Source organism: Emys orbicularis, chromosome 7 (assembly GCF_028017835.1).
Source record: "Emys orbicularis isolate rEmyOrb1 chromosome 7, rEmyOrb1.hap1, whole genome shotgun sequence".
In the NCBI taxonomy this organism is placed as follows: Eukaryota; Metazoa; Chordata; order Testudines; family Emydidae; genus Emys; species Emys orbicularis.
The window spans coordinates 66,290,835-66,314,610 of NC_088689.1; the positions used below are offsets into that span (position 1 = coordinate 66,290,835).

A 23,776-nucleotide genomic window follows, 5' to 3' on the forward strand; every position below is an offset into this window, starting at 1 on the left:
GCTAATTTATCCCACCGCAAACCCACATGTAAAGCCTGACACATTTACTTAAATATAATCACCCCATGGCACAACTACATTTATTATACATGTCAAAAGGTGTTAGCTGAATAAGGAAGCATGAGCCCAGCTTCACCTGTGTTGCCTTGGGTTAGCAGAACCTTTCCACATAGTGACGCACCCTATGATAACTGCCAGTTCAGCACTCACTAGTTTGTGAGTCCATGCTGTAGGATCTAGAGAGAGGGATAGGAGTCCTAAACAGCCTTGCAAAGCCTGAGCCAGAACCCAGAGCTGTAATCCTCCTTTAAACTAACTGGGGTGGGATACATGGGCAGTGGATGAAGCTTCCCCTGGGGGAGGCTAGCTCCTTGTCCCACCTCTTCCACCTGCAGCCCCACTCACACTCCACCCCTGTTCCACCCTGCTCGGCCCCCCCTGCTGCCGCCCGCCACATCTCTACTCACTCCCCCGCCCGCTGCGAGACACCCCCACGAACTTCCCCACACACCACTCCCTGCATCCCTCCTCATCCTCACCGCCTCTCGCCTCCTCATCCCGCCACCCACAGCCAGTCACCTCCTCACTCCACCGTCCACCATGTCCCCGCTCATCCCTGCCCACCATGATACCCCCCACCCACCGCTGCTCACCTCCCCACTCCACCACCCACCGCAAGATCCCTTCCACCTGCCGCATCTCTCCTCACCCCCCACCTACTGCCACTCGCCTCACTCCACCGCATCCCTCCTCATGCCCACCTGCCACCACTTGCCTCATTTCACTGCCCGCCATGAGACCCACCTGTCCAACCATCGTTCGCCTTCTCACCCTCCACCCATCGCATCCCTCCTCATCCCCCTGCCTGCCACCGCTCACCTCCTCACTCCCCCACCCACTGCAAGACCCCCCTGCCTGCTGTGTCCCTCCTCACCCACCGCCACTTGCCTTCTCACTCCCCGACCTGCTGCTGCTTGCCTCATTTCACCACCCACCATGAGACCCCTCCTGCCCGCCACCTCCTCACTCCCCCACCCACCGCAAGACCCAGCCTGCCACATCCCTCCTCACCCTCCACTCCCGTGGGGGAGGGGGAGTGAGGAGGGAGGCAGCAAGCAGCGGGGACCTCCGGGATGGAGGGCGGGGGGAAATGGAGGGAAGGAGAGGAGAGGAAGAAGACTCACCAGGGAGCAGCAGCAGGCAGTGGGGGCCTCAGGGAAGAGGTGAGGCCACCACGGCCCAGGTGTCCAGCGGCAGGTCACCGGCAGCTGCACCAGGGGAGGCTTAGCCTTCCCTGGCATATTATTCCCACCGCCCATGGCAGGGTGGAAAAAAGAGACTTTGGGTTTAGCTCCCTGTACCCAAACACAGACTCCCTTCAAACCCCCAAAATCCTAAAGCCAGGCCTGTTGGAAATGAACCAGCGCTGTAACACTGCAGTTTCATCTATTGAGGCTATTATTCTTTGACAAGGCCAAAAGCAGACGTTTATGGGAAGGGTCAGAGATATGATTTGTATCTAATCCGGGGAAAATAAAATGCACTTTGTTTAAGTGTTTGCCATTCTCAGTCTGCGTCTTTGAAGAATGGCCAGTTTTTACTCTGTTCCCACCTTCCCCGCTACTACCACATCCCTGTCTTATTTGCCAGAATACAGTTGACGATAGTCACTAAGAACAGTTTGGGGGCTGGTCCGGAGGGGGTGTCATGCACCACTCTCTCAGCGATGGGGTGCAAGTCACCTGGAAAACGTAGTTATGCTCCAGCATCCTAAAGCTTGAATCTATTATTTGAATATGCAGTACCGAACTCCAGCAGGATACGATTTGGTTTGGTAAACCGATTCTGGGCAGCTGTTTGACGCTCATAAGGCCTCTTACCATCAACTTTCTTCCAATCGCTATTGGGGAGCGAAATTCCAGAACAGCATTACAAATGGGAACATTCAAGATGGCATCAGACCTAGCAAACTTCTCAACAGGTAGCTACTGTGAGCAGCGGCCGAGGCCATTGCCCATTGCTACAGCCCCCTGCTGTAGAAAACATGACAACACAAAGAGCAAAAAATTTGTCGTAACTGAGTTTGGGAAGCCAATGAAACATCCCGAGCTCCCCCCACTGCTGCATGATCAGTGCCACCCTGCCATCCCTCTTCCAACTTCTTTACCAGTTACTGCAAGGTCCTTTTTCCTTTCCCCCATCTCTTCTCCCCAGCCCCGCATCCCCCCAGTTATGGCAGTGCTGGGGGCACATTCCCTCTGTTTGGATTTCTGGGTTCTCCTCCACCTCTATGCTAGTCTATATAGGTTCCCGTACCAAGTTCATCACCGCAGTATCTGGGCCCCTTCCAGGGGTGCATTAAGTAACATGACTAATGTCTGGCCCATTTTTTCTCTCCCCAGGGGGAGATGAGTGGGCAGAGGAGTGTTGTGTTCTGGATTTTCTTTTTTTCCAATATACACACACAGTTCATAATATGTTTAGGGTAGAGAAGGCAAAGTCAAAGCAATACACTTCGTGCTGAGAGTGGAAGGCAGCGAGGTTTGGGATGACCCTTTGCTCCTGTAGGAGCTTATTCTGCCGTCTCAGCCCAGCCCCCAAGAAGCTCTGTCTCTCTATCCTTATTGTAGAAAGTTCCACCATGCCAGAGAAGAGAAGTTGCTCAGCAGTTCCTGAGGTCCCCTCCATTACCTCTCTTCCTCACCAATTCCTGCATTACAGAGCACCCAATTCTCTCCTCGCTCTCCTCCAACCCTCATTCCATTACTCCAGCACTGGACACCTGTTTCCCCTGCCCATAGGGAAGTTGCATTGTCCGACGAAATAACCACAAGGCAGGAGCCAGGAACCACTGTGTTCTATCCCTAGCTCTGCCACTGGCACAGACTGTGAGCTCTTGGACACATCACCAGCCAGGGTGCACGGATGGGCTGGGGGAGAAGAGATGGTGCCAGGAGACTGCAGTAGCCACTGGGCTGGCTGTGTAGGGGAGAGGAGACATGGATGATGCCAGCCAGGAAGGAGGCACCAAAAGAGGCATTTCTGGGCAGGCCTGGGAACCTGGTCTCCCCAACCCCAGCTCCCTCAGCTTTCTGAGAGGTGTAATCAAGCTCTTAACTTGGCTGCTTGTTTCCCCCTTTTATTCCCGGGGGGATAACACCTACTTCACAAGGTGCTTGAACATTAATGTCTGCACAGCACTTTAAACGTGGGGCAGGGAACTGCCTTGGGTACCATTAACTAGCCCTCCTCCCTCTTAACTACTGCAGTATGAGGCACCCATTTCTCCCTCACCGGGCACCTCTCTTTACCCCTCCATTAACCCCCCAGCCCAGGAATGCAGCTCTAGGGTATGCTATATTCCGGACCCCATACCCCAGGTAACCCTCCCATTTCCCGCTGAAGCAAAGCTGTTCGGCAAGGTGATGCTTTGGAGAACTAGTAGGGACAGTCCCGCCTGCCCCTGGAAAGCGCACAGCCCCGTGTGTCAGAGCGACATGAAGCCTCGGGATCCTGTCTGACTCGCCAATGAGGCTGGATGCCATGCCAGCGCCAATAACTAAAATCCCTCTTCCGCCACCAGCTTGCTAGGAACCTTTGCTTCTCCCTCCGGGATGAGGACCTGGCCAGGCTGGTCCTGCAGGATTCCTGTCATTCACTATATCAGGATGTGAGGGTGAGAACAGCCCTCAGGCTCCAGCTGGTATAAAATGTGGCAGTAATCACCTTCATGGCTTAGGCCACTGTGGATGTATCTAGCCTTTGCGCCAGTTCCTCCTCGGTCCCCCAGACAACTGCTGCTCCCAGTTTGGAGCCTTGGTCATAATCATCAAAGCCAGGAATGGATCCGCACGCACCTATGTTACACTCTGCATTGCCAGCCATCTGCCACCAGGACAGTCAGGAACAATGCAGCTCATAAAGCCCAGCATGAAGTATGCCAGAACCAGGGACAAAGTATTCCCAAGCAGATTTGGCTGTAGAAGGAACTTCTGGAGGACAGGAGATGACTTCAGAGTCTAAAAGCCTTTAGGAATGTTGCAATCACTTCCTCTTTAATAACGCTTTTCCTCCATAACTGACGGTCACAACTTCAAACCACCTCCTGTTCCAACCATCCACTCCCACCCAAAATCCTACCCCAGCAGAACTTTCTATAAGAAGGAGCCAGAGACTTCATGAAGTACATCAGGGATGTTACTGTTCCCAATCTATTTTACACGGAAGGTGTTCAGATGCTCCAGTGATGGGCAACAGCACAACACCGCCACCAAATAGATCAATTTAATCACACAGAAAGTGAGTGCTGGAGGGTTTCCTGACCTGGAAGCTGCTGGGCAGCTAGCTAGCCAGCCAACCATCTCATTTGTGCCACCTCCTGGCTTCTCTGTTTTTACTCTCTTCATGTGACAAGCTCTAGCAGAGCAGCATGCAGAGAACACACAGATGAAGAGAGTCGCGCTCTCATTCTGCACAGCAGCTTTTGGAACAGGGCACAAAAAACAAAACAAAATAAAAACCAACAGCAACAACCCCCTATCCCCCCCCCTCCCCCCCCGCACGACATCTCCTGAGCAGGTCAGGAGCACAGCAAAAAATAGGAAATAGAAATACTGCCAAAATACACAACTGTCAACATTACACATAGCACATCTCTTGTAGGTTGCACCATCTAGTTTTAACAGGCTTTTGCTAAATGTTCGAAGCGTCCAAATGTCAGAAGGCTCGCTCCTAATGAGTTTAAAGGTTCTGTCTACCATACATGATTGACTGGGATACAAGACAACGAACGAAGTTAGGAGAGAAAGATGTCCCCTTATTGCTAAGGGCTTTGTTCTCCTGGAGCAGCACTTGAAACAAATTTAACTGCTCAAACAATATACGTTCTCTCTCTTGAGCAAACTGCTATTTCCTTTGGGCTGCTAAGGAGTGGTTTATGCTTAACATTATAAACAACCATGCTTCAAATAAAAACAGTTTTAATGAGGTTCTGCATGTCTGCTTTTTTAAAGAGAAAAAACACACTGAAGAAAGACAGTGTAGGTTAACCTGAGGATGGAAAATAAAACATTTACAAACCACCATATTGTTTTCATTATCCAAGACGGAGCTGTTGCTATGCTCTCATTTATAACTGTTTATATCACGAAGAAGGAGCTGGACTTGGGCCACACTACAAAACATTACCATGCTCAAACATGGCTGCCAACAATTGTGTTAACTGACACAAAAGGTGCCGATCTACTCTGCCCACCAAACCCTATTCAGCATTGTGTCACCTAATACTAGCACTGGGAACTACATTCAGACATGGTGAAAGTTTGCAGCATGGACCAGGCCTTGATGTTTTTCCGCCTAGTCAAGACAGAAGACTAAAACAAATCACATTACTTCCATACCTTATTGACACCCTCAAAGGGACACAATCAACACTCTCTCCTCAGGAGTTTGCTCGTCTAACTCAAGATCTCAATTAGAGAAAGGCTCATCTTCATGGCCCAGGGAAATTATTGCCTCACAGGAAACCAGAGCGCTTTCTTCTTCTGTACCAGGTGAACCACAAATTAGGGTACTACAGGGAGACTGTGGAATCGAAGCAGGGAGAGCGAGCTGAAAGTGGGACAAAGCATCTCAAGCAGATGGGGTGGATTCTGTCTTTGAAGGCAATGAGAAGCTGCTCTTTTGGGGACGTCTCAGGGGAGAGGCAGAGCTATACCACATTCCCGAGGAGCCTTGTCTCGAACTGAGTTCATGTAAGCACCGCTCATGGACTTTACAAACCGACTGTCGCTAAGTGTGTTTCAAAGATGTATTTTTGGATGCCTTTTACCTGCTCTTTGTGGGACCTGAGTAGCTCTAACGCGAGATGGTGAGAAAGGGATTCCTGTTTCTTCATTCTCCTGGGGCAGCCATCATCCACCCCCCTGCAACACCCATGTCACAACACAGGCTGGTGCCACCAATCATGTAGTGTGCATATTTTGCCACTCCAAACCACCTCAGAAAGAAAATTCTGGGTCTAAAGCATTCACAAAGGCTTTGTGCAGGAGATAGTTTACCCTTCCTCCCTCACAAAGACCTTCCAGGCCAATCCCTCAGTGTGCACCTCCTTTTCGACTGGAGCAATGAATTAATTTGGAACAGCTGACCCAGACCTAGTATCCTGACCATCTTTGTACTTAGAGCACACAGCTGTAGACTTTCCTCTCTTCTGAGGAAGAGTTACACTCTTCTTCTTGCCAATAAGGCCTATACATCCCATCACACTTTCATAGGTCCTCGCGTCGACCATGCAGACAAATGGAATGCATCATCGTCCTCACTTCGCTCTGGTAGGTGGCAGCCAGTGAGGATCAAACAAAACTCATCCTCCCCTAGCCAGGGTACCAGCTGTTTCAATTCCTGTCCTTGGCCAGTTTGGTGGCTGTCCTAGCTAGAAGTGGATTTGTAGCTGGTTTGTTAGTAGGTCCCTTATTGTGAAAAACAGACTGGAAATTATATTACAACAAAGCTCTCTTGGGTCTGAGGGACAAGCGAGTGTCTGCACAAGTCTCACTGGAAGGAGAGAGCAGATGAAAAATTCCATTTCCGGTGACCTGTTTGCTACTGATGGGGATCAATTGGGTTTGTGAGTAGTGATTTCCCCACCAGGGATAGGAAGCAAATGCTGAAATAATTAAATGAATCCATCTGGCACAACAATGGATCATGTGCTCCTAAGACTGAAGGCCCACTGCTTGCAAGCTGCACCCAGGGACTAGATCAAGCCTATTATGCAGAGATTCTCAACTGGTCTGTGCAATACACACTGGCTCTTCCTTATTTCCAGAAGCTTGTTGCATCTTAAGAAACTTAAATATTTCCATAAGATTACTTTCCAATATAAGCAATTGCTGTACTTACCTCAGGGATGTTCTTCCATAGTCAATGGGAGGAGAAGAGTCCATGTATTAAAATGTGGCCCATGCTAGGAATATAGCTGAGTCCCCCTGCTACAGTGGTTGTTAATAGTGGGAAGGGACTGCCACATGGCAGTCTTGCAGACCAATTCTCTGTTTTCCCCTATTAGCAAACTCATCAGCTTACAAAACACAGGATCTGAGCCATTTGCCTATTAGGAATCTGCAAGTTGCCATCGTACCATAAAGATAAAAACAAGTTCTCCTGAAAGGAACTGATTAGAGACCAATACCTTGAGGGCTCTAAAAATATCACAGGAAGGGCCAAGTTGGTTGTTCTCCGTCTAAGGCTAGAGGACTCTTCTGGATGCTGCTCCCTAGGAAACTAGTGCTTGGTCCAGTGAGTAAAATCAATACAACGTTCGGCACAAAAAGAATGAAAAATCATCATCATCCTAACAAGGGTGTGGGAAAGGGAAGGGATTATAAAAAATGGTGCAGAGAGTAGCCAGCCAGAGTTTCCAGCTGGCAGGAGCAGGAACAGCCAACTCAAGGTACTCTGGACAGTCCAGTCAAACCTGTAGAAGTTGTCTCTGCCCTGCTGACTGGCTGTTTGCTCCAACTCCCACCCTCACAGCCTCTTCACCAGTTTTATTCCATACCTACCCTGCCTTACTCTCCCCTCTGCCCCTCCACTCCCTTTCTCTTTTCTTTCCCTTTAGCTCAAGCCCTCCTATGTAAAGCCACCCATTTAAAAAACACCCTAACACCTGCAGAACTAACATCATGTTTGCCACCATCACACTGGTCACGCTGCTGGTGTGTTATTGCCCTTCCCCCACCTGTCTTGTCCAGTTAGACAATATTGTCTCATTGTTTCCATGTACTCCCCATCTGTCTCCCTCCATCGGCCATCTCGTCTTATTCTTGGATTGTAAGCTCGTTGGATCTTTCTGTTCTGTGTTTGTACAGCACCTAGCACAATGGGCGATGACTGGGGCTCCAAGGCACTGTGAGAATACATATAAATAATCATAATAAGAGGTAGGAAGCAAACTGGCTGAGAAAGAAACAAACATCCAGTATCCTGATGCAGGACAGGTGTTTTGCTGTATCATGATTGGTTGCCACCTGCCTGACAATGAAAAAGGACTATGCCAATAGTCTGCAGCAGTGGCAACCAGGCAACAGAAAATACTTTTTCTATAGCACCTTCCATCAGAGTATCTCAATGTGCTTTTACAAACATGAGTTATTCAAGCTTATCACTCATTATCCCTATTTTAGTGAGGGGGAAATGAGACACAAAGAGGCTAAGTGACATGCCAAATTTACATACAAAGGTTCTGGCACAGCCAGAAATAAAACCTCATTCTGCACATTAGCCACAAAACCCTCCTGCTTCCTGACCTTCTTGATCATTACTGATCTGGGCTTCATTTGCACTGAGAGAGGGGAAGTCTTCATCTGCCATTACAAATCCCCCAAGCCATCCAGTCCCCAATAATCACTGTAATAATGGATTTACTAGACACACATATGCTCCCTATGTGTAAAAACAATCAATCAAAAGACCTTTGCTGCATCAGTTATCCGTTTTTGTATCAGTAATATGTAAATTCATAGGTAAATTCATATGTAAATGCAGCAGGGTGACCCCTCCCTTAATATGGCAGTTTGCTGGATTATTCCACTGTCACCATTCTCATTATCTATATATGCATAATATACCAAATGGAGTTTTGCATCAGCCAATCTGGTTGACAGCTAGTTAATTTACTGGTAAAAACTCATTATGTGCAGATTTAGGGACAGTGGGATTATTAAAAGCTTTTGTGTCTGGGAGTGATTACACAATACCTGCTTTCTGTTGATATTACAATCCTTCCAACAGGATTAGCTCGCAGGTTGGGTCTTCCTAATTTGGTTAAACTAACCCAAACTTAATGTGCAGTGCTAATCACTTACCAGTGATTGACTGACAAAAAACTGAGCAAAACTGGCATCTTGGGGAGAGTGGTGTTTCAGTGCATTGGGATTTAATGGCTTGCACGTCAAGTGGGCTCGGTTTACAAATGAAATATTTGGCCACACTAGGAGCGTTTTGCTGTATAGCTTATTCCAGCCCCCACTCCCACAGCAAAATAAGCTATACCGGCAAAGGCAGTTTTGCCAGTATAACTGCATCTACACTATTTACCGCTATGTCAATCAGGGATCACACCTTATACTTCTGACCAACATAACTTTTCTAGCGCAAGCTGAGAGTGTAGATCTGACCTAAGTGCCAGCCATGCAAACTCGCCAGAGGTTCAGAGTCAGGCGGGTTCTTTCCATCTTTCGCACCACCAGCCATAATAAAAGGTTCTGCTATCCTAACTAGGCCCTCTTCACACTCTAGCAACCCCATGTTCTTCCAATTATTCCTACAGTAGCATTTGTGCAAAACTCATGATCTCCACAGGGAACACAGATTACAAGTCAGCAAATAATTCTGTTGATCCACTCAATGGAAGAGAATCCAGCCGATATTCTCTTTGCTATGTTGGTTCTGCAGGGATAACAGGAGTAAAAGAAAGTGAAAACTTCTTTGTTACTAAAGTGAGCAGAGGTGAGTGATACTTAATCTACATAGGGAGCAGATCTGTTTAGGAAGATAGGAGAGTTTTACAAAGCAGAGTTGTTAGCATATAAATGCCACAAATGAAGAACTCAAAAGATGTCAAAAGCATTTGTCCTTCTGAAAGTAATTTGTTTTTGAAATTAAGTATTTGAAAAGTATTTATTGTGTGCACACAGTACACAATTTTCCACGAAACTTTCCATCATATATTACAATGCTAAGTTCTAGCAATACTCGAGACGCAGCATGCTCAGGGCCAGAGCACCACACACTAAAACAATAGATGGACCTGGCGTGCCAATGAGTTACAGTGCTGTAAAACTGGAGTCCCACAGAAGTGGGTAAGGCCCAGTTGTCTTTATTTTTGATTTCATATAAATATACAAATACAAGTCACATAATATGCTGCTTCTATTTCAATGTGCAAACATTTACCACACAGAGCTGCAGAGCTCTAGTTTAGAAATTCACACACACACAAAATCCTGCACGTGTTAATCTCCCATCACACATTGAAATAAGCAGTGTTTTCTTAATTTCTCTTTCTCTTTGTTGTATTTCCCTAAAAATAAAGAGGCTATGGCAAAAACATTATGGCAGATGCTGCTCTTGCAAAGATGTAGGCAGGTGTTTAGCTTTATGAACTATTCATAGTCCCACTGGTTTCAACAGGACTATTCAGAGTGTATAAAGTTAAGCATGTGCATAAGTCTTTGCAGAATCATGCCCTTAATGCAGCATTCTGGTTGACAGTTGAAACTCCCAAGAGGCAGGGGTTCAAAGTTATGATTCTCACAACCACTGTAGCCCCTGTTCATACACACACCTACATGTGTGAAGTTACGTCACACGAGTAGCCCCATCAAATTCAAATGGGATGGTTTAGACATATAAAGATACTCACATGTGTAAGAGCCTGCAAGACCAGGGCCTTAATCTGACCACACTGGACATACGTATTAAGGTGTGTTGTTTTTGTTAAGTAATACACACATTTCTGACTTTTGAGCAGTTAGATGCCCACCTATGAAGCTTCTTTTATATATGTTTTTCAAGGATGAATTAAGATGGCTGATGCTTTTATTACGTCTACCATGTTTTAAAACTGAAATTATGAAAAAAAAGTCAATATCAGCTTTAAGTGTAGAAACATTTTTAGAAATTCTCATAAGGATATTTCTTTTTGTGGTTTTGTTTCACATGGACCTGACCTAGATTTGACAGACACATTTCATGATGACTGCATTTATGAGACATTTCAATTTTTATATATCTACAATTGCCAGGACAAAGTTGTTTAAATATGCAAAACTGTGCGGAAAGTTAAATTCTGGATGTACAAAACATCTTGGAATCTGGATAACTCTGCATTGAAGATAATAGTCAAAAGGACAAAGGGAACGCAGCTTTACTATTGAGAGACAGCTCAGCACCAACATTGTGTACACTACAATAAAAGAGCCTTTTAACAAAGTAACAACTTTTTTTTTTGAAAGAAAAGCTCTTCACATTAATTACATATTAATTTTTTTGTAATGTTTTATATACGTAATTATTCAATATTTTGTTTTATTCAAGTTTTTTTAAATTATCCTAGATATTTTTATTTTCACAAAGTATACGCAGTTGTGAAGTGTAATCTACATTTAACCTTTAAAGGCCTAATCCAAAACCCATTGACTTTAAGAGGCTTTGGATCAGGCCCCCTAGTCAGAGAGATCTGTAAAGAACACAGTAAGGCAAAGTGATAATTTCCCATGCAACATCAGACTATGACAAACACAAGAGGCTAAAAATGGCTCATCATAATTTATTTTATGTTAAAATGTACAGCTTGGGGTTGTTGGTTTTTTTTCTTTTTTTTAAGTGACTGACTAAAAAGATAACAGATAAATACAAGAGTGTCACTGGGTCCTATTTTACACATGTATCAAGCCTCTTCTGCTCGGCCCTTACAGTCACTCTGTACAGGTACAAAGGCTACAAAAAAGGAAGCAATATAAACAGACACATAACTTTTGCCTTTTTACATGCGATCTGTAAGCTTAGTTTGAACTATTCACACGCTACTGCTCTATTTTTTTCCCCTTAAAAAATAACTTCAATATTTTATAAAGATAGAAAAATCTACAGATGGAATGAAAATGTAAAGTTAGAGGCATTTCCATAAAATAGCAACTTTACACCAAATTCACTATTTTTTAAAATCCTGCCAAGTATTTGGACATATGTGAAAATGTTTCAAAACATGACAAATAAACACTGAGATATGCTTCATTCAGTCAAAAAAAGTCTGCAATTATAAAACAGAAAGCTGCCTTTTTATTCCCCCCTCCCCCAAAAAAACCAGAAATCGGTCACCAAAAATGGAAAAGAGTCTCAACTTTACACCAAACATTTAGCAATAAAACCCTTTGAACTAACAAAAATGTGAATAGCTTTTACAGTTTTTTTTATTTTTACAAGTTTTATAATTAACAAAAATATAGTTTTGTTTTTTTACCCTCAAATTAGGGTAACCTAATCAAGGCAAAAAACTTAAGAAATGGCTTACTGTTAAGCACAACACTTGTACAGTACTACAAAATGCACTGTCACTAACAAAGACATTAGCGGCATGCGGAAGTGTCACCTTAAGAAACAAAATGTACAATAAATGAAATGCTAAAAGGCATTTACATGTGGGGGAAAGTGGAGAGAAATCTCAGGGTCCAGTACTAAGTTTTGGAGTCTATGTATCCACATTTTTAATGGGAGCAGGCACATAAAATGGCTCTGAACCATTGGCTGCTGTGTAATTGCAGTTCGTATAAAGAATTCTTCCTTTCCAGAGAACTTCAGTTAAAATTAAAAAACAAACAAACAAAACAAAACAAAAAAAACCCAATCCCACCCCCCTAAAACAAAATCAACAAAAAAGAGAGGTACCCCCCCCCAAAACAAGAAAAGAAAAAAAAAAAAGAAAAAACAAACTTGTATAAGGCTTTCTGCTGCATACAGCTTTTAACATGGTGACAACAAATGTTTTTGCATTCACACCAATTGCTGGTTTTGAAATCGTACTCTCCTATTTGTGCAGATCAATCCAATACGCCAGTTTGGTAATCTGACTCTCCAAAGAGCCTACCTTCTCATGTAGGATCCATTAAGAGACTGTTTAGACATGCCAGTATTCATGTAGCCATGATGCCCAGGAGGAGTGTACATCATGTTACTGTGTGGTGTGGTCTGCATTGGTTGCTGTGCATATGGCTGAGTTCCCATCATTCCCATCTGCATCTGCATAGGGTACTGGGGTGTTTGATTCATATATCCGTGGTTACTATGATATCCGCTGTTCATCATGGGCTGGGACATACTATATCCATTCATAGCATTAAGGGTGTTCATATTCATGTTCACTGAATTGACATTATAAGCGGGGGCTGGCATCAAATTTACACTCATATTCATACCACGTTGCATCGTTAAGGTCCGTGCGGGTCCTTGCATAGCCACAGTCTGTGAAGCACGCCCATAGATTTGTGACTGATGGGCTGCTGCCGCTGGGGGCAGAGGGGCTGATTTGGTTCTCACAGACACATGGCCTTTGCCAGCCATCTGAGTTTGCAGTCTTTGGGTATGGGATATTCCAATATTTGATGCTGCCATGTTACGCTGCAAAAGGGGAGGAGGCAAATTCATGGGAGGTGGAGTAAGATTAGGGGGTGGGGTCATAGTAGCCTGTGCTTGGGGTCCTCCAGGAACAGTGTGTGGAGACTGAGAAAGCTGAACAAGCCCTGTGTTACTTAAGGGTGTGGACAAAGAGGCACTGTTTGCATAGGAAGTTACAGCAGCTGAATGGCTGTAAGGCAATGAATGATCCATAAGTGTGTTAGTTAACTGTTGCAGTTTGGCAAGGCTAAAGGTAGCAGATGGCTGTGGGTAATGCCCTGCTCCAAATTCACTCTGACCCATTCTTTCATATAGGCCAATGTTGGCATTGCCAGTCTCTGGGATTTCAGTTAACTGCATAGGTGGTGTAAAATTAGCAGCCATGCTGCACTGAGATAACTGTTGGTTGCTGCTCGGTGGCCTTTCAACAACACAGCCTTGAGGAGATTTTACATTACAGGTAGGAGGAGAATTGATGTTGGTTTGTTGCATCATACTGCAGCTTCCATTAATATTAGACATTTGCTGCGTCACTGCACAGCTACTCTGTGTTAGGTTACTAGATGTAAGGTTGCTATACGAGCAACTGTTTTGGGAAGAGTTGTTTCCACAGATGCTACTTCCCATTGTAGAATCATAACTGCTTGGGTTTTCATAGTTTTCCGTTGTGCTCTCGATGCTTCCTAGATCACTAAACCCACTATCCACAACTTGTTGTGAATGATCAGAAACTGATGGGACATCCATCATTGGGCTGGTCTCCATGTTCTGTAAAGATGGCACAGAGATGGCACTTTGATCTGGGCTGATTTGAGCATAACTGTTCTCTAATGGAGGAACGTTTGGACTATTAACAGAACGAACTGACTGGCTAGGATGAGAATGGACAGATGAGACTGGGCTACTGTGGTCAGATTGTTGGCAATCATCCAGTGTGGTCATTTGTGGACTTTGATCAGTATGAGTATAATTCTGCAGGCTTCTACATGCCTCTTGCGTCTCTGAACAGTCCTGAAATGCATCTTCCTGTTCACTTGTTTCCTGGGTTAGAGACTGGACTGCTTGTACTGTCTCTGAATCAATCTCCATGGTTTCAGTACTTTCTTCCTTGAAATCAGAATTTAACTCTTCACTCTCCTTTTGGTCCTGATTATTATCTGTATGATCATCATCAGATTCAGGTACAGGCCCCGAATCTTCAGTAAGCTCTTTATGGTCACCTTCACACTCAGCTGCAAGGTCAACACCACAGTCCATTAAGTCCTCCTGATTTGAATTACCAGTTTGTACATTTAAGTCTAAAAAAGACTCCTGGTTGTCTAGCACTTCTTTGAAGGCTTCTCCTGGTAACTCCTCTTTCTCCACTTCTGTTGAACCCATATGGCTATCATCTTCATCATCTGCATCATGATCCTCATTGTGAGATGGTTCTTCCTCCTCTTCTTCCTCCTCTTCATGATCATCCAAATGCTCAGGCTCATCTTTTTGAGCGCACATTTCCTTCTGTGGGTCTTTATCTTGATTTTTTGCACTGGCAACATCTTCCTCTACATTTTTTTCTTCTTCCTCTACTTTCATTAGATCATTTTCTATGATTTCAAAGGGTTCATTGGGTGGGTTTAGAAGCTCAGGTTCCAGCTCTTTTACCTCATCTTGAGGCTGCAAATTCTTAATAGGCTCTTTAATCTCCTCCTCTGCAATAGCAGGAACTTGGCAGGGCTTGTCTTCAGATACTTGCTTCTGTTCCTCTACTATTACCTGGTAGTCAGGCTCCATAGGAGTCTCAGGTGGGGTGTATAAATTAAGTTTAAAACCAGGCTTTCTTTCTTTGTTCTGCCGCCACTTAGATGGACCACGCTTCACTCCTTTGGGCCAGCCCTGTTTACACCTCAAAGGTTCAGGATTGTCTTTAGTGCTTTCTTCCAAGACAGCTACATCCTCTGTGTTGTCTTTGGGAAGCAGAGAATAGAGAAAAGAAAAAAAGGTCTTAGTTTGCATAAACAAATCCATTTCCATCAACAGACAGAACTCATTAATCCAAAATTAACTTATACATTCTTTTTTAAAAAAACTTTGGATAATTAAACAAAAGTTATACTGCCAATAAATAGATACTCTTAAGCTAACCACACACGACAGTAAGTAGGGGCAATATTTACTATACACCCACTGCTTCCCACTCAGTAAAACTGCACAAGAGTTTTAAACATTATAGCATACTAGCTGAATAAATGTAGACAGATACCTTATTTGTAGCACTATAACAGTTAGCCTCATAACTATATATGTATTTAAAAATGCCATCTGATACTTCCTGAAAGAATTTTAAGCAAAAAACATTTTTAAACTACAGAAAATGTACCCTACAAACCTTTTATTTAATATGAACTATCTCCTCACCTTGTGGTATTTATAAAATGTGGTGGACAAATAGAATACAGAGCTAGTTTTCAGAATAAAACAGAATGCTACAAAGTTTACAATTGTTAATCTCTCCCACTAGTGAGATAAACCAACCCCATAGTGATTTTTACACACAAGAGCTCACATACATGCACCCCTTTATACAGTAATATGTACTTTTATAAAAGATGGATATCAATTCTCATTATCTAGATATGGAATGCATTACTACACCCTTTTTGTTACTGCAGAAATGATACAGCTGCTGGATACACAAAGGTGCTTTAACTCTAGGAAGTACTATGCTGAGTTTGATGCACATAAATTATTGCTCCAATGCTGAAAAAGGAAAATAAATTTTCCTCCTCACAAGAAGTGTCTTGCAATACAAACCAAAATGTGGGGGGAGATTCCATGCAAAAACACATTCTGAAACAGAACTAAATAAAATTGAAAGCAGAGACGAAATTAAAAAAAACAATTCAATTAAAAACAATTAGGAAGAAATGTATTTTGGTGTTGAATACCACTGCCTTGAAAGACACAGCTTCAGAAAAAGTGTTACACTCTTAAATACGACCTCCCACTGAAAGGGTTACTCCAAACGCATTGCAACAGTTGGTTGATGTGATAACTAGACTCTTAAGCCTCATCTATACACAAATACCAGTATAGTTAAAGCAGTACAACCCCACTACTGTGGATGCAATTTTATCAATATAAGTGTGCTTACACCAGTACAATTTATTTCTGTACAGGAAGGGGGATAAACTATACCAGTATAAGGCACCTTTACACCGGTAAAACGGCATCTACACTAGGGGTTGTACTGGTGTAACTATATTGGTAGACTATCACACCCCTAACCAACATGGTTATACCAGTACAAAAGCTGTGTGCGAACCAGGCATCAGCAGATGATCTCTCAGTTGGGCAACACAAAAATTTAACTTCCCGACATGTCCTGAGAACTATTAGTTCTCCAGTACCAAAGAGATACCTGCAGTTTTTGAGAAAAAAGTGTTTATATGTAAGAATCCATAATTCATTCCAAAATTGGAATTAAACTGATGTTTTCATCTGAGAGTCAAGAGGGAGAGAGATGAGGATTTTCCCAAAACTGCTCATTGGTGAATACACTTTACATCCTTTAGCTTTCCAGCTGGGCAATATCCTTGAAATCTAACTTGGTGAGCAGCTGTTAAAATGTGCATTACATAAATTGTTGTGCACTTTTTAGGGAAGACCTGGGATCCTAGAACCAAACATCTCCCTACAAATCAACAGAAGAATCCGGGACTTTGGCAGTTGTGCCAGGGCTTAAACAGCCCCAGGCTATTTTGAAAGATGGAAAGGGAAGTCTCTGGATGCTCATGGTGGAAGAATGTGAGATCTCAGAGTTTATTAATATAGCATTGCAGAACTGCCAAACTAAAGTGAAGAGGACATAGTTCCTGGAGAACTATGCAAATTTCAGTAGTTCTCATAACTAAATTGCTGTCAATGCTGAGTGCAAAAAAAAAAAAAAAAAAAAAAAAGTCTTCCGTATCAACTACCTCCTGCTTTTTGTAGATAAAGGTTTCATGAAACAAACTAAAGAGAAAGAAATCCCCTGGTTTTTCCTGGAAAAGTATGAGGAGGCCTGTTGTAGATATACAAGATTACATTTTTGTTCTTTCCCAAATGGTAAATACATGAATATCCCAAACTGAAACAAAACCTGCTAATTTTCTCCTGAACAGGAATAATGAACTGAGGTTAATATACTGAAGAAGCTGTAACAGGACAGAGAGAGAGCAGAAAAATTAAACACTAAAAATACTGAAAAAAGAGCAACATGCCTAAAGCTATTACACAAAGCAAGCAGATAAAGTGGGACTAATAGCATAAAGCATATCTCAGAGGGCCGGAGCATTAGTAAAAATGCATGTCATTTTGATCGTGAAATGTAAAAATTTCAACAGCTCTGAAAAGCTGGTCACAAACCGGCTAGTTAACTACAAAAGCAAGTGTTACCTTTGAATCCCAAGTGACAAGTTAACTTTAACATAGTTTAAAAATAATGTTCAACTTACTTCCACACTGAACATCATTTTTATAATGATTGTCTTTCTCCTCTTTGTCCTCCTCTTCCACCTGGTTCTGCCTACCAGGTTGATACTGGAATACTTTTCTGATCACAGGCTTTAAGTCATCATCTTCCCCATCTATCTCACAAGTAGGTTCCAGCTGTGGCATGGGCCGCTCTTCATCCGAGTGATCAAAGGGCTCATTCAACACCTCTGTGGTTTCAGAAATTGTCTCTGTTGTGACACTACTATTAACCCTTCTGCGTTTACGACCCCTTTTCTTTTTCAAGATGAAAGGTCTCTAAAAAAAATAATTCCAAAAAATATAACAATGAACTGTTAGAGTCCAGGAGGAGTTAGCTGACTTGGTACATAGAGAACAAGTTAATTTTTGTGAAATGCGTTTATGATGGTCTAATCTATTTATCAATTTAGAAGTTAGCTTATGTTACACTTTTAAATCGAGATTCGATTTTTTACTGCTATATATTAAACCCATACAGTTAAGCAATGAGTGTGTACCATCTGAGACAGAATGCACACTGTAGTCTTTGTTCTATGAAGGTGAAAATTAAGATCTACAGTTTATGGTTGGCTTCCAGCCTTTACTCTGGTTAAATAACTAAAAATTCACAATAGTAGTATATAAAATATTTATGCTTACAAATACCTGGTTGTATACTTAGTATCTCATAATTCCACTAAAAACATTTGCAAGACTCAAATGTACATCTTACGCTTTTAGATTTCAGGTTCCTTAAAATTATGAAGCTGCTTATAAACAAACAAGCAGAAAATGATAAACAGCACAGTGCCAAGACAAACAGTCCAAGTCTCAAACTTGGTATAAATAATAGCAATATATTAAAGAACGTTACAGTTTAGCAGCTGTAGAAAAGAAGGGTTTGAACAGGTTCAACTAAAATTTCAATGAGATTTATTTCCACTGTTACCTATTCATTTCTCAAAGATTCACATTTACTTTAAAATTCTCTAACCCAAAATATACACAATGGGACACTCATCTGTAAATTCTTACCAAAGCAATGTAAATACATGCATTAAGCCAAGTAGCTTAACATTTATGGGTTCTTAAATTAAGTTACTAAACATTCAATGTGATTACATAATTTTCAGCAAAAAAAAATCAATACTCAAGTTTAAGCAGAATTTAGAGGGTTTAGTTCTTGGAATAAGAAGGCTCTGTTTAAGAAAATAGAAATGTAATATTTCAAGAAACAAATTTTTCTTAAAAAAATGCATTTGCTTTATTAACATATCTTGCAAAAGACCTTCTTATCCTGCTAATCTTGTAACAGGAGAAAACAAATAATTGATTTGACTCCATCCCAAAAGGACAAAAAAAAACCCAAGTGAGGGTATGGAAGAACCAATTAAAATGTTTAATCAGTACCAACCCTAAACAGCAGAGGGCAGTCATTAGTTTTAAAATAAATTCTAATTCTGATGTTTAGTGCCATCCATTTTTTCATAACAATACAAAAAAGTCAAAAGGAAAACCAAACTTCCGAGGAAACAGCTATGAACTAGAAAGGGCTCAGTGTGCAAACAATTTAGATAAAAAAAATGAACAGTCTAAGGAAAGCTCGTAAACAGAAAAAAAACCTGCCTTTTTTTACATCTTTTTGACAAACATGGTTTGATTGTAATGGACACTGAACAACTTTAACTGAAAGTGCTAAAAGTAACATACCTTTCTTTTTATGGCCAGTGATTGTGGTTTGGTCAGCCGTGGAGGTGAACTTTGATGATTCCCATCCCCCTCATCATCCTCACTGCTTTCTTTAGATTGCTCCGTGGATTGCCCTCGCTCTCCAACCACTGCCACACTCTCTGGAGATCGCAAGTATTTATTTTTAGATTGTACTTTTGCAGGTGATTGCCTACTATTAGTTCTTGTGGAGAATATTTCTTGCTCTTCCTTTTCCCAGCAGCTAGCCTGTTCCATCAGACGCTCAGCCTGAAGGGTTGGGGTTAAAATAATGGGTCACTGAAACGGTATTAGCCATATCAAGTTCAGCTAAAGAGTTACAATAAGTCAATCCTGATTAGCACTGCTGCCTAACCAAGCAACAACATTTCAGCTGAATCATCTAGTAGCTACTTTACAACAGTTAGGATAACAAACCAAAGAAGATTGCATTTCATGGGATATTTAGCACTATTAATGATGCAGCGAATTGATTTAAGTCCTTTAGCACTACATTACATGCCCACTGACATGGATCACTTTGAGCAAGTTCATAAACACAAAGAATCAATTGACACTGCAGCCTTTGAGCTCTGCACCAAATCTGATCTGATTCCATGCTCCTAGACTACTTCAGGAGCAGTAAATACAACTTCATAACAAGCGAAACAGAGTTTAAGTTTTCATATTCATTTTCCAAAACTTACTGTACAATCTCCAAAAACCCTGAGTTATAACTGATTAGTGCTGAAGTGTTTCACACAAGCAGTTTTCCCCATAACTAAGATCTGACAATGTTAAACAATGCTATATTTAAGACAGCCTACTACTTAATGATAAAGACTGGAGAAGAAATCCAAAGGAAAGGAATTCAGACAGACAATGTCTGCTGTTACCTCTTTTTCAGCTTCCCTCTCTTCTTCAGAAACCGCAGCATTAGAAACAAGCAGTGGAGTCCATCTCAAACTTTCTGGGTCTACTTCATTGACGCGTGGATTAGCTTTTAGTTTCTCCATGTGGCTTGAGATCAGTTTTTCCCTTCTAATTATTACAAATCTAGAATTCAAAAAGGATTTTTGATGTTAGAAAAACATCAAGATAAAACAAAACAATCTCACATCTTAAATCTCGCATAACTGCTTTGGAAAATAGAGGTCTGGGTAAAAATAGAGCGGGAGATGGAGACCACTAGATACACATTATTATATCTTACATGCATGCAGGAGAAGTATCACTCATGCTGGTGTTTTTTATCAGAACAAAAATGAGTATAATAATTTAGAAGATAAAAGAGGGATATTAACAGGATTAAATAGGGAAAAGGAGAGAAAAGAGAATGCTCCTGCAGCAGTAGATGTTTACAGACATGTGGAAGATGTCTGAGCACGGACCCCAGGGCCACCTTGCCCATCCCTGCCATAACTCTCTCCAGTTGTGATACAGAACATATTAGAACAAAGCAGAATATACATGGGACCATGGTGCTTAAAACTGGGAAAGTTAGTGACTAGAGTATCAGTCCTGTAAACAGGATCTGATTGGGCAGGAAAGCAAATTACAAATACAGGTATTCTAATAGAAGAAACAATACATAAGAATGGCCCTACTGGGTCAGACCAATGATCCATCTAGCCCAGTACCCTGGCTTCCAACAGTGGCCAATGCCAGATGCTTCAGAGTGAATGAACAGAGCAGGGCAATTTCGAGTGATCCATCTCCAATCATCTAGTCCCAGCGTCTGGCACTTGGCGGTTTAGGGACACCACGAGTATGGGGTTGCGTCCCTGACCATCCTGGCTAACAGCCATTGATGGATCTATCTTCCATGATCTTATCTAATTCTTTTCTGAACTTAGTTTTACCTTTGGCCTTCACCACAACCCATGGCAATGAGTTCCATAGGTTGACTGTGCCTTATGTGAAAGAAGTACTTCCTGATGTTTGTTTTAAACCTGCTGCCTCTTAATTTCATTGTGTGACCCCTAGTTCTTGTATTATGTGAAGGAGTAAATAACACTTCCCTGTTCACTTTCCCCATATCATCCATGATTTATAGAACTCTGTCATATTCCCCATATCCTCTCTTTTCTAAGATAACTTAAAGAGCAAAGCAATCCTTTGGTTTTCCTTGGGAACCACTTCTATCATGATACCTGTAAGAAACTTAATGAACTGAAGGGCAGATGGGTATAGTTGGCACCTTGTATTTTTTCATATCTATCTAGTTATATATAGTTATTTGGAGAAGGGGGGAAATTGCATGGGTAGATGTATATAAAAACCACGTGTATCTGACTTAATCCCTTTCTCCCACCCTTTGTGGGTTGCTTTTTAAAATTTGGATGCTGTTTGGGGCAGGGACCATGGGCCAAATTCTCTGCACAGGTCCGGTGAAGGCAACAGAGCTGCATCACACATATACCAGCAGAGAATTTGGATTCATGCTTTCATATTTGTTTGTGCCAGGTGCAATGGGGCTCTGATTGTGACTGTCGCCCATGGATGCTGCTTTCATTGTGCAGGGGATTCTGGAAGGACGGCACAGTGCTGTGCAGACAACAAAACTATGGTTTCAAAATCAAAAGTCTGGAACCTGACACAGAAAACACAACACACTGATCCTGCAAACACATACACATGTGAGTAACTTAATGCACCTGAGTACATAACTATTCACATGCTTGAAGTTACTCATGTGCTGAAGTGTTTGCAGGATCGGGCATTGGTGAGATTATTTCTGTTTATCGAGAAGCATCTGTTTATAAACTAGAGGCATATACCATTATTTTTAGCACCACATCAAAAACCAAACATGGAAAAATATACACTGAAGGATCCTCCCAACTCATCACCATATACATGGAGACTCTCCCTCCTTAACCTACTCATTCCACCCAATCAAGGAATTTTATCTCATGGTTTGTTCTCATGTAAGTTATATTTTAATTTGCTGCATGACTGTTGGAGATTGTGTGACCTAAAATACAAAACAATATTTCTCAAGACAAAATATAAACCATCAGAATATTTGGGAACTGTCGTGGTTCCCTTCCCGAGCACAAGCAAACTCTTAACTTCCTTTAACAAACCTTCTCTCCAAAGCACTTACATGCTGTGTCTGACATTGCAAAGTAGAACATTATAATCCTAAATTACGCCCTATCAAGATTGGCAAAATCAAGGGCAGAGATCGAGAATAGCTAAAATGAAGGATATTACCATTGGCTCTCCTCCTATGAAGGAGAACGCCTGCTTAATTCCTATGTAGCGCTGCCGACTTTTGTGATTTTATTGCAAGTCTTGTAATTTTAGGGTCATTTTTAAAGCTCCAGCTCCTGGAATCATGAGAATCAAATGTCTAGCCATCATAGTTGCAGAGAATAGCTTGTAAAGTGAGTGCACTCTAACAGCTCAGAAACCAGAAGGCAAAGAAAAAGAACCTCAAAAATATATATTTTTTTTTAAAAAAAACAAAACTTATTTTTAAGTTAATCTCATATTTTGGTGATGGACTCATGATTTTATTTTTAATGCCTGAGGTTGGTAATAATGCCTACAGCAAAATGTACATGTGTTATCGAGTCCACAGTTACTGCCTTCTTCCTTGCTTTGTATGATACATTTTCCCAGCAATCACTGTCCCTTCACCAACTAATTTTGCAGACTTTTCGTTTCTGAAGATGAAATTTTCAAAAGTGTTTAAGGGCTTACTTACGCTATAAGGCCTATACCAGCGTGGCTCTAGTGTCACAGCTATGCTGGCACAACCCCATAGTGTGGATACAGCCTACATCAATGGAAAGGTTTTTTCTATCTGTGTAGGAACACCACTTCTCCAAATGACTGTAGCTAAGTTGACAGAAGCATTCTTTCATTGACCTAGCTGCGTCTACGCCGGGGGGCGGGGGGGGGTCAGGTCAGCATAGTTATGTCACTCAAGGCTCTGGATTTTTTATATCCCTGAGTGATGCAGTTAAGTCGATCTAAAATGGAGACCAGGCTCATGAGACATGGAAGCACAGATTCCACTGAAAATTAATAAGACCTGTGTCTTAAATCAGTTAGGCCTTTTGATAATTCCACCCTAAATGCTAAATCTAAATTTTTTCAATAAAGTATATTCATAAAAAGAGACATGTAAAAAAGGACCCTGTCAACTTTAAAAATCTACTAATGTTACAAGCGCTATTAAAAATTTCTATAAATGAAAGCAAATAAAGAAAAATATTCTACTGTTTTGCTTTCTCTGTGCATCTGCCTGAACTTGTATATTGTCAGTTAGGTTCCCTTGTTTGTGTGTCTTTCACACAGTAATAAGAGGAGAAAATCTTTTTTTTTTTTGGTGGGCGGGGAGGGAGGGACGAGGAAAACATGATTGTAAAACAATGAAAATTAGTGAGGGGACTCTGGCGTGGGT

At 42.0% G+C, this 23,776-nt stretch overlaps 1 protein-coding gene across 1 annotated transcript in view; it reads right to left on the reverse strand.

Annotated features, from left to right (window-relative positions):
* Positions 1-12,645: 12,645 nt before the first annotated feature.
* Positions 12,646-23,776, reverse strand: part of KAT6B (lysine acetyltransferase 6B) — a 193,179-nt gene continuing 182,048 nt past the window's right edge. Inside the window, exons 14-17 of the mRNA XM_065407517.1 lie at positions 20,256-20,415; positions 19,363-19,629; positions 17,655-17,949; positions 12,646-15,125 (exon numbers count right to left, since the gene is read on the reverse strand). Of these exons, the coding sequence (XP_065263589.1) occupies positions 12,646-15,125; positions 17,655-17,949; positions 19,363-19,629; positions 20,256-20,415 (3,202 nt within the window). The remainder of the gene's footprint in view (positions 15,126-17,654; positions 17,950-19,362; positions 19,630-20,255; positions 20,416-23,776) is intronic.